Source organism: Rhineura floridana, chromosome 3 (assembly GCF_030035675.1).
Source record: "Rhineura floridana isolate rRhiFlo1 chromosome 3, rRhiFlo1.hap2, whole genome shotgun sequence".
Classification (NCBI taxonomy): domain Eukaryota; kingdom Metazoa; phylum Chordata; class Lepidosauria; order Squamata; family Rhineuridae; genus Rhineura; species Rhineura floridana.
Genome location: NC_084482.1, coordinates 181722049 through 181734212, shown reverse-complemented (window position 1 = coordinate 181734212; position 12164 = coordinate 181722049). Strand labels below are relative to the sequence as shown.

General features: G+C 41.4%; 1 protein-coding gene across 2 annotated transcripts in view; it reads left to right on the top strand.

The window, feature by feature from the left end:
* Positions 1–12164, top strand: part of ATXN7 (ataxin 7) — a 156285-nt gene that overhangs the window by 33007 nt on the left and 111114 nt on the right. Inside the window, exons 1-3 of one of the 2 annotated variants that reach the window (XM_061618730.1) lie at positions 8092–8136; positions 8908–9186; positions 10331–10399. In XM_061618730.1, the coding sequence (XP_061474714.1) occupies positions 8919–9186; positions 10331–10399 (337 nt within the window). In that variant the 5' untranslated portion in view covers positions 8092–8136; positions 8908–8918. Of the gene's footprint in view, positions 1–8091; positions 8137–8907; positions 9187–10330; positions 10400–12164 lie in introns of those variants that run through there. The other variant, XM_061618729.1, reaches the window with a different exon arrangement.

The following is a 12164-nucleotide window of genomic DNA, read 5'->3' as shown; positions in this document are numbered from 1 at the left end:
GATTTTGGAAGGACTTGCTTTCTAAGTAAGGTTCCAGAATGTTAGCTGCCCTTGGTTGTTAGCCATTACCTCCTGTGGTTGCCACTGATTGTGCCACTAGCTTCTGGATTTGAGTGAGGGCTTGGCTTTGCCTTTTTCCAGGCTTTGGTGACACTTTGAAGTTGTGATGAAGTTACTTGCTGTTTCTGAGTGCATCCAAAGCTTGGTGAAAAGTAAGACTGATCTCTCATACAAATTCTGTCAGTGCCAACATACTCAAGGAAGGATAGACTCTGTCTTTCCCATCTCTGATAAACTGAAATACACCTTCCCCTCCTCTAAGTTCTGTGCTACATATGGAAAACATGTGATTGTCCCTGGTTTTTCTTCATATGATGCCTTACATTATTTGCACACGAGGGAGTGGTGAGCTCAGGATGGGGTATATCCAACTGTTCCCTGCTGTTCACAGCTCCCCCCTGCCTGCTTCCTCCCCACAAGAGTGTTCCAAGAGCAGAACTCCACTCATAGTTAGTCTGGATCCAACCCAGTATTTTTCTTATGGGGGAATGGGTGTAGAATCCTATTTCTTTTTTTATCATTTAGTATGTTAGATACATTTTTTATATCCTTATGACCAAAAGCACTCCAAACCTAACTGAAGTGTAGAACAACCAGCATTCTGCCAAACAACAAGATGAAAACTAGCACTGGAAAAGATGTTCTTTACGTGCATAGAAAATGTTTCCAAACATTTCGTCTCACCTTTTATATACCCAGTCTGCAAGTAAGGGCCTCCTGCAGATGCCATCTTATCAGAAGGCCTGTTCTGTACAATATAGGAATTGGGCCTTTAGTGTTGTGCCACCTTCCCTTTGGAATTCCCTCCCCTTTAAAAAGGCAAAAGAGCTCTGTCTCCATTGTTTTCAGATGGCACCAAATAGACCTTCCAACAAGCCTTTCCTACTCTTCATCTGTATTGCAATTGTTTTTAAGGTGTTTTCATTGTTTTACTGCTTGTCGTTTGGTCCCCTGGGCTCTTTTTGGGAAGGAGAGTGGAATATAAATTTAATGAATAAATAATATGGAAGTCAAGTGGGACCTGCAACAAATTCAGCATTCAGTCAATCAGCTGTGCCTTCTTTAACAATATTCCATACTATTCTTCTTTCTGTCTAGCTCTTCCATTTTTTCCTAAACATTCAGTCAGGATTCTGTGGCCACTGAATACACTCAATCCTCACTGAGTTGTTTTTGGAGTTCCCCCTTGATTCCTCTGTCTTTGTACTTTTCCACAAGCCTGCTGCTACCCACCCTCTTATTGTCTGTGAATGGTTCTGTTTTAGCTACGTAAGCACCAGTGCTCATGCTTGAATGTTGGAAATTGCATATTATTAAGGTATCAGTATGAGATGGCTTAAGTTTAATAAACCTTGAATTTCAAGGTCCATGAGCATATCCTAAAGTAGGGGGTGGCTAACCTGTGGCCCTCTGGATCTACAACTGCCATCATCCCTGACCGATGGTCAAGCTGGTTACATATAATGGCAGTTATAGTTCAGCTATATCTGGAAGGACACAGCTCAACCACCCTGTTCTAAAGTGCTCCTCATTAACACTAATCTGCTGGCCAACGGCTGTCTGCTGTACTGTCAAAATGGAGCTAGATCAGCTAATGCAATCAAGAGAAACATGGCAGATAGGGTAGTTTGAGATATGTAATGTTCAAAGCCTATCAGGTGCTAGAAGAAACACTGGCAATACCTTGCCAGGGAGACATTCCCCTAGTATAGATAAAACACTATTGGTACAAAGGGCTGACATACAGCCTTTCATATCTTGGTTGCAAAACAAGATACACAGAAATACTACGTTTTATTTTTGTGCCAGTAAGGTGCATTCCTATGTATATTTTATTTGACAATAAGACCCATGGAACACAGTTTCTCAGTAAACACAGGATTGGGCTGTATGGGTTATACTGGGCTAGGTTCTGCTCACTGAAAGTCATGGACCTTAGTGAGTCATGGCCATTAATTTCAACAGGTCTACTCTGAGTAGAACTAATAGTCGCTTCAACCCTATGTCCCACTAAATTACTTCTGAACAAAACTAAAGGATTATTCTGTCCTTAGAAGTAAGTTCCACTGAAATCAGTGGCTTTTCAGTCCAAATACACATTTTAACTTTGGTTCTTAAGTCTGATTTTCTGTTATACATGGAGCAACAAATATTTTCTTAATCTAATGACTTTAGTAACTGATCTGTTTACTAGATATTTTAGAGTACTTTTAATGAATTTTTTCTCCTATTCTGCCAGATTTTTGCTCTGTTTTTATGCCCAGTTGAGTAGTTAATTTTTAACCTATCTCCTGGCTCCACAGCTTCATATTTTTTGACTTCATGGAATATTTGACAATGTTTGATTGAAGTCAAACCATAAGACGTCAGTATAGTGCCTTCCTATCCTGAATAGGTGTGGTGAGGGGGTTTGAGGGTGCTGAAGAAGTTGAGAGCAATTCCATCAGGAGTGTAAACCAAGGGGCTAGACTCCTAGCAGGGGCACCCAAGGCAGAATGGTCAAAGCTGAGACACCAGACCACCTCTGAATACCTCTTACCACAAAAACCCTATGAACAGAGTATCCAAAATGCAGCACGAGATAGTGCTGGAAGATGAGACCCTCAGGTCAGAAGGCACTCAGCAAGCTACTGGGGAAGAACAAAGGACAAGTACGAGTAGCACTGTGACTAATGACGTAGCTGGGTCAAAGCCGAAAGGAAGCCCAGAGGCTGATGTGCACAGATGCGAAAGGAGAGTCCAGAGTTGTATGACGCACACAATAGGAACATAGAATGTGAGAAGCATGAACCAGCCAAGTTAGAAATTGTCAGACAAGAAATGGAACATATCAACATTACAATACTTGGTGTGAGTGAATTAAAATGGACGGGAATGGGACATTTTCAGTCAGGCAACTACAATATATTTTATGCAGGAAATGAGAAATTAACAAGGAACGGGGTTGCTTTAATAGTGAGAAGTGATGAAGCAAAAGCAATTAGGAGCTATAACACAAGGTCTGAGCGAGTTATGTATGAGATTTAACTGGAAACCTATTAACATAACAATCATCCAAGTCTATGCGACAATGGCAAACACAGAAGAAGAGGAATTGGAGAGATTTTATGCAGAAGTATAGGAGGAAATTGATCACACACCAAAACAAGATGTTCTGATAGTCATGGGGGACTGGAATGCAAAAATAGGGAACAGAGAAGAACTAGAAATTGTAGGGAAATGGGTCTTAGGAGATAGAAATGAAGCAGGAGAAAGACTTACCAAATTCTGTGAAGCCAGTAATTTGTTTCTTGCAAACTCCTTTTTTGAGCAACCAAAAAGACAACTGTACACATGGACATCACCAAATGGTCAATATAGGAATAAAATTGATTATATAATAGGTAGCAGAAGATGGAGAAGTTCCATACTTTCTGTGAAAACAAGACCAAGAGCAGACTGCGGTGGAGATCATATCGAAAATCAGAGTAAAGCTAAAGAAGAACAACAAAGCAATCATAATGCCAAAATACAATTTAAATAACATCCCAGAAGAATATAAAGATCAAATAAGGAACAGGTTTGAGGCTTTAAACCTAGTTGAAAGAGAACCAGAAGAACTATGGAATGAAGTCAGAGACATGATCAGGGAAGAATGCAAAAAGACAATACCTTTAGTTAAAAAGAGAGAAAGACCTCAATGGATGACTGACAAAACTCTTAAAATGGTTAAAGAGAGAAGAGAAGAAAAAGAAGATAGAAACACGGTTAGAACCCTAAATGCAACAATACAGCGACTAGTATGAAGGGACAAAGAGAACTATTACAATAGTTATTGCATAGAAATAGAAGAGGACGACAAAAAGGGTAGAGCAAGAGCCCTATTCTAAAAGAATAGAGAAATGAAAGGGAAATTTAAACCACGGGTAGGGATGTTGAATAATCAACAGGGAACACACTGACTGACCAAGATGAAATAAAAGGAAGATGGAAACAATACACTGAAGAACTCTATAAAAGAGATGCCAGGATGACAGTTTCATTCATGGAAGAACTGTACGATGAAGAACCAGAAATTTTAGAAAGTGAAGTGAAAGCTGTTCTTAAAATACTTGGAAGAAACAAATCACCAGGAACAGATGGCATACCAATAGAGTTGCTACAAGCTACTGAGACTGAATCTGTCCAAAGTTTGACAAAAAATTGTCAAGAAATATGGAAACAATGGCCTACAGACTGGAAGTGTTCAATATACATCCCAATTCCAAAGAAAGGAGATCCCAGAGAATGCAATAATCAAACTATTGCCTTAATATCCCATGCAAGTAAAGTAATGCTCAAGATTCTACAACAAGGCTCTTACCATATATGGAGCAAGAAGTGCCAGACATTCAAGCTGGATTTAGAAAGGGAAGGGACACCAGAGATCATATTGCAAATATACATTGGATAATGGAACAGACCAAGGAATTTCAGAAGGAAATCATCCTGTCCTTTATAGATTATAGCAAAGCCTTTGATTGTGTAGTAGATCATGACAAACTATGGAATGTTTTAAAAGAAATGGGGGTGCCACAGCATCTGATTGTCCTGATGCGCAACCTATACTCTGGACAAGAGGCTGCTGTAAGGACAGAATATAGAGATATTGATTGGTTCCCAATAGAAAAGGGTGTGAGACGGGTGTATTTTACCACCCTACTTGTTTAATCTATATGCAGAACACATCATACGGAAAGTGGGATTGGACCAAGATGAAGGAGGTGTGAAAATTGGAGGGAGAAATATAAGTAATTTAAGATATGCAGACGATACCATACTCTTAGCAGAAACCAGTAATGATTTGAAACGAATGCTGTTGAAAGTTAAAGAGAAAGCACACAAGCAGAACTACAGCTGAACTTCAAGAAGGCTAAAGTAATGACGAAAGAAGATTTATATAACTTTCAAGTTGAGAACGAGGACATTGAACTTGTCAAGGATTATGAATACCTTGGCACAGTCATTAACCAACATGGAGACAATAGTCAAGAAATCAGAAGAAGGCTAGGACTGGGGAGGGCAGCTGTGAGAGAACTTGCAAAGGTCCTCAAATGCAAAGATGTGTCACTGAACACTAAAGTCAGGATCATTCTGACCATGATATTCCTGATCTCTGTGTATGTGTGTGAAAGTTGGACAGTGAAAAAGACAGATAAGAGAAAAATCAACTCATTTGAAATGTGTTGGAGGAGAACTTTGTGGATACCATGGACTTCAAAAAAGACAAATAATTGGGTGTTAGAACAAATGAAACCAGAACTGTCACTATTTATTTATTTATTTATTGCATTTGTATACTGCCCCATAGCCAAAGCTCTCTGGGCAGTTTACAGCAATTAAAAACAAATATACAAATTTAAAAACACATTTTTTTTTTAGAAGCTAAAAGGATGAAACTGAGGTTATCATACTTTGGACACATAATGAGAAGACATGATTCACTATAAAAGACAGTAATGTTGGGAAAAATAAAAGAGAATTAAAAAAAAGAGGAAGGCCAAACAAGAGATGGATTGATTCCATAAAGGAAGCCACAGATTTGAACTTACAAGATCTGAACAGCGTGGTTCGTGACAGATGCTATTGGAGGTCGCTGATTCATAGGGTCACCCTAAGTTATAATTGACTTGAAGGCACATAACAACCAAATATAACTGTTTGTGGTCAGCACTGTATGGGTTCGCTTGGAGATGATAGCAAGAAATATCAAGCACCAACACAAAACCCACAGGCACAACTTTAATACAAGATCCAAAAGCTATGGTTACAAGGCTATTAAAAGGCCTGAGAGGAGATGAAGGCCTTTGCCTGGGGTCTAAAAGACAATAGCATAAGCACCAGGTGATCCTCTCTGGGGAAAGCATTCCATAGATGGGGTGTCACCAATGGAGAAAAGAAAGGCTCTCCAGCATTTTTAGAACACATGAATACTTCACTTTCACAAACATAGAAGTATATGTGGATAATCTTAATTAATTACAAAAGAATGTATAATGCTTATAAGATCACATTGTGGTAGAGTTTGCTTGTGCTTTGGGTGTATAAGACATGAAACACGGTTTTGAAATATAGAACATATGGATTAAATAAGTAGTGCCTATTGCTTGATGTTGGATAATAACTTCAGTTTTATTTTCTTAGCATGTGTAGGCAGCATGTAAATATATTTAACCATAACTTGCATTAAATGTTAATTTAACTCTTTTTTGGTACTGAATAGCCCAGATCTCTAATAAATATAGTGTTTAAAATTTTACTTGGCTTACCTTATGCATGCTAAATTAGAGTAACACTGATATTAAAAAGAGTATTTAATTGTATATATTTTAACATGCAATTTTTTAATGGTTCAGGATGTGTGATTTTGGCATACTCAGGATAAATCTAAACATTTTTAAACACATTCTTTTCTAAAGCACATGTAGGACCTGCAATAAGATGTTGCAGTGTATCTCTACCCACTGCTACTGTTTAGCATTCCAGATAGCAAGCTGTGTCCTCCTCTGGGTATGATAAGTTGTTAGACCAATTCTTTCTCACTCCCCAAGTGACACTGTTTTCTAGCTGACACTCACCTTGCACAGCTCTTGGAGACAAATGGATCTGCATTAAGGATTGGGGTTATTTCTTCTTTATACTTTTTGGGTTTTTTTTGTGCTTCTGAATAGCTAGGGAGTCACCTAGCAATTTAGAAACCATTACCTTATTTGTGGGTGAGCATATGTCATTTTCTAACTATTCACCACTCAACCAGCTGAGTACACTATTAATAACAATTTATGTACTGATGAAATTTTGTGATGACCAAGTATTTGTGTGACTTGAGTTCTTTTATGAAAAATGAAATGAACTGCCTTCAAGTCGATTCCGACTTATGGCAACCCTATGAATAGGGTTTTCATGGTAAGCGGTATTCAGAGGAGGTTTACCATTGCCTTCCTCTGAGGCTGAGAGGCAGTGACTGGCCCAAGGTCACCCAGTCAGCTTCATGGCTGTGTGGGGATTTGAACCCTGGTCTTCCAGGTTGTAGTCCAACACTCTAACCACTGTGCCACACTACTACACTGTATTTTGGGATCTGTTAAAGTATGCTAGAATTAAACATAATAAATTTGTGCAGCTATTGCTAAATTAAATATTCCAGAAGCTGTGTAATGATAACCTATGCTGCCCAAGATCAGCCTCAGAAGACCTTCTTTCCATCCCATCAGTCAAAACAGCCAAACTGGTGAGGACTAGAGAGCAGGCTTTTTCAGTTGTGGCCTCCACCCTGTGGATCTCCCTCCCAAATGATCTCTGACATGCCCTTTCCATTATGAGTTTCCGCCAGGCCTCGAAGACCTGGCTCTTCAGGCAGGCTTTTGGGGTTGGCTAGATTTTATCTTCATTGTTTTTAGATTTTTAATGTCTAGGTATTGTATGCCTATTTTGTACTGTTGTACTGTTGTCAAAACCACTCTTGTCCTCACTAGAAAAATCAAATCTTGAATTATATACATTTTCTATACTTTATATAAGAGTTAACATCACAGGTTTTACTTTGAATGAGAATATCTTCAGTTAATGTATGTGCAGTAGTACAAAATTGCAAGTACAGTTCCTCTGAGAAAAACGAAAGAGTTACGTAGAGGTCTGAATAATTTTGCTTCCTGGTCATCTTTTAAAGTGTTTAATTGTGTATTTTGGGGGAACGGGGAGAATATTTTTCTTGCTGATGCTTCTTTAACTCCTAGTATTGGAGGGTGGAGGGGACAGCGAGAAATTTGGCAATCTCGGTCTTCATTCATGGTTTTGACAGATATAAAGCCCGGCTGTGGGAGAACCGAGCGATTCTTAGCTAGGAAGCCGGCGTTTACTGTATTCTATTGGTGGATTGGTGCGGAGCGATTTAAATATTAAATGAGACCTTTTAAGGCAAGATCGGTGGATGACATTTGTGAGAGGAAGGTGTCCGCAACAGCGATGGGGGCGGGGATGAGTTACATAGATGGGGTTAGTTTCCTGCTCGCTTCCTATTCAGCCTCCGTTCCCATGCTTGACGTGAAAACTTTTAAGGTGGGAGCGAAGCGTCTAGTGTTTAAGGTAGCCTTGAGAGGGACAAAGTATTAGCGCAAAAAGGGTGCTAAGAGTAGGAGGAACGAAATGTATGTCGGGGGAGATTTGGGTTACGTGTTTGTAAAACGAATCACAATTAGGCGGTGGGGGTTGGGAGGTGCTTCTCGGGCTTCCGGGCTGTGTGTGGGGAATTGTTCTTGTCCCTTTAAGAGCCTGCCTCTGTGAAAGGAAAAGGGGCGGGGCGATTGTGATATGCCCGGACCTTTTCTGAGGCTCCTAAAATAACCAACTTCCTTTCGCTGAACTTGCTGGAGTTCTGGATCGTGCGGAGTCTGGTGCGGGAGAGGGGGAGGAAAGAAGTCGAGTATGGTTGCTTTGATGGCGCCCTTGAAACAAGCGCTCGTCGAGTCTAGAAGCGGACTAGAGAAAAGCACCTCCCTATCTCGCCTGTCGGGTCGGGATCCCAGATGACTGCGGTCGCACTGGTGTCGCGCTCGGTGTCTTGCTGCCCGCCTTTTCCTAATAGCTGCAGTCGGGAAATGCTGGTTCACTTCCAGGGCTAAGTGGGGGCTAACCCGCAGTAGCTTGTCGGAGCGGTTAATGGGAAACTGGAAACAAAGGCGATGCGAGGCCTCCAGCTGCTGCTTCTGCCAGCCCTGTGCCCTTAGCGGCAGCCCTGGTTCTGCCTGGCGAGGGGGAAATTCTCTTGGAGCTTCCTTAAGTGGCGGTGCCACCTTAAAGAGCCTGATGACTTTTCTCGTTACATTGTAGCAGCGGAAAGAATGTCGGCGCGGGCCGTGGCTGACGTCAGAGGGGAGCAACGCAGAGCGGTGGCGGCCAGCAGGCAGCAGCGGCGGCCCCGGCACGGAGGGGGTAGCAGCGGCGAGATCGGCCCCTGCCCCGCCACCACGACTCCCGCCACCACGACCCCCGCCACCAGCGCGGCAATGGCGACCGTCGGGGAGCGCAAGTCCTTGCCTAGCCCGGAGGCGATGCTGGGGCAGCCCTGGAGCCATTGGGTCGATGCTGCTAAACTTCACGGGAACGACGGTGAGCAATAGTCCGTTGTCTGTAGGGGAGCGAAAGGGGAGGGGTCCTGCCCGTGGCAGCCAAGGGGTTAACCCAGCTGGTCGCCTCCGGGGGGGGGGATGTAGGCTCTCTAGCCTTCCTCTTGCCACTGGAATCTCCGAGGTGGACTGTCTGTCCCGGACTCAGAGATGGGGGGTGCGTGAGGGGTTAAGATGGCCAAGAAGATCGTAGCTTCACCGTGGACCAGCTCCATACCTATGCCACTCTTCCAGGTTTATCTGTCTGTGGGTAATCTTTAGTGTATCTATCATAGGGTGTTCTGTGGTCCTTAGGTACAGGTATGCTTCCTCAACCTATTTTTGAGGGCAGATCTCAGATATGTTCTGCTCCTCAATTACCTAAGTAACCAAGACACCAGTTGCATATTTCCAGGCGCTTTGTTTATGTTAGGGCCATATTCTGTATTGCAATTTTTGTTTTACAGGTACTTCTTGAAGTCAGATAATAACAACAAAGTCACATCAAGCAAAAGACTTAAATCTGTTAACTAGTCCCTGTTAAGAAATTGATGTTTTAAAAATCTAAAGTTAATATAACTGCATATGACTAGTTTGTACATGTGGTTTTTGCTTTTTCACATCTTATAATGTGTGTTCACTAGTATGTTCCTACAAATCATTCCCATGATTAATAAGTTATTTCTTGGGACTAACTTGTATGCTACGTCTGTGAATGAAAATTGTCACATGGGAAATATTTCCTAATAAAAGTATATGCAGGTGTGTGTATCAAATGATATGTGTGTATCATTTAGGATCATGGTGCAGTCTGCTTTTTTCCTAGGCACTTGCTACAGTAATGATTTATATATGAAGGAAAAAAGAAGGATGTACTAAATTTAAATAGATCCCTGTGATAAGGAGCTGCTGTTTTGGCTATCAAATGAATTCACCCCCTTTTAGTTTTGTTGCTAAGATGAGGAGGAAGGTGGGAGGAAGGAGGATGTGTTTTAGATTTTTGTGAAAAGTATTTTATATCCTTGCTACAAATGTTTTGGATTAAGGAAGACAAAGACACTATACAGCATGTCATTTGCTATATAGTCATCACTCAACAAGGACTCCTTAAACTGAGGTTTTTATTTTTCTTTGTCTTGTTCACATAGGAGCAACCTTGGAAGAAAGTTTCAAGGAATATGGGAAAAACCGAGAAGCAATGCGACTCTGTAGAGAAGGTGAGTCTGACACTGAGAGGTCTTCTAGTTAAGAGGACGGTCAGTAAAATGTCCAGATCTTGTAAGGGCCTATATTTGCAAGCCCAGTATGTTCCAATCCTTAAATGAACATTTTGAGATTATTGTAAACGTGACTCAGGCTAGGTTTTGTCTGAAACCATTATATTTTTCCATTATTTCTTGTAAGTTTTCCACTTATATAATATGTTGAATTTAATAACATTCTGGTCACTGTTTCCATTCGGTTCACCAATGTTTTTTATCTCTCACTAAGTCGTGGATATCATGGATTTAGAATTAAGTCCTGTGTTACCTCCCCTCTGGAGTTGATTTCATGACCAACTGTTCTAGGGCATGGCTGTTGATGGCATTAATAGAAATTTCATCTTTTTGTTGAGGCCAGAACATGCATTTACCCAATCTGTGACCTAGTTCATACATGGTGCTTAGTCAACATGACATGGCCTAGCATAAATAAGCAAACCTGTGGGCTCCATAGAAAAGATTATGGCTGCTTTGCTCCTCCAGTCTTAATGGTACCTTGGTGCTATCGTCACTCTAAGCCATAGTTTGGCTTAGCATTATGTCTGAACCCGAGCTCATGTTTTATCTCACCCAGACAAATCATGAGTGGTAATCCATAGAACAAACCTTGGCTATAGCTTGTGGTTTGTCCGGAGCAAGATGATCCATGAGCCCTGGTTTGGCCATAATGCTAAGCCAAACTATGGCTTCTCTCACAGCAGCATGGCAGCAACAGGACTGGAGGAGGAGCAAAGGAGCCATTATCTTCTTTCAGAAAACTCACATGTTTGATTGTTGCTACGTCATGGTTTGGTTTAGCATTGCGCGTGAGCCGGGTCTGTATGATGGTAATTGTTGGCCATTGCTGCAACCCTATCCCCTTCAGAATCTTCCCTGATTTCATTTGCCATCTGAAGATCACACTTAGTATTTTGGTCAGGGGGAGAGTTAATACACTCTTGGTGCTAAATTACTTTTGGAGCCTAATGTTGCACCCAGAGTAATTCTGTGCAGAAGTTTTACTTTTGAAGATTCCTAGATTGTTACGATGAGAGGGCAGTGCCATTAGTTTCAGAAATATTTTTCTACTTTGCAAGTGCTAATTTAAAGAGTATTAATTTTTTATACGTAGAAAAGAAACAATTGATCAATACAGCCAGTTTTTACTATGAGGAAACTCATATCCAGTAATAAAACTATTTTGGTAATCTAAAAAAGGGGGGTTGTACAAGCAGGGGTACATAGAATCATAGAGTTGGAAGGGGCCTTGTAGGCCATCGAGTCCAACCCCCTGCTCACAGCAGAAAATCCACAGCTACAGCATCTCCCGCAGATAGCTGTCCAGCCTCTGCTTGAAGACATCCAGCGAAGGGGATCCCACCACCTCCCTAGGCAGTCGGTTCCATTGCCGAACTGCCCTTACTGTCAATCTGAATCTGTGCTCCTGCAACTTAAAACCATTAGACCTAGTCCTACCCTCTGGGGCAGCAGAGAACAAATCTGTACCCTCCTCTATGTGACAGCCCTTCACGTACTTAAAAAGTGTAATCATGTTGCCCCTCAGCCTTCTCCTCACCAGACTGAACATGCCAAGTTCCTTCAACCTTTCCTCATAAGACTTGTTCTCTATACCGGCTATCATCCTTGTCGCCCTCTTCTGAACCCGCTCTAACTTGTCTATATCTTTCTTAAAATGAGGTGCCCAGAACTGAACGCAGTATTCCAGATGAGGCCTGACTAA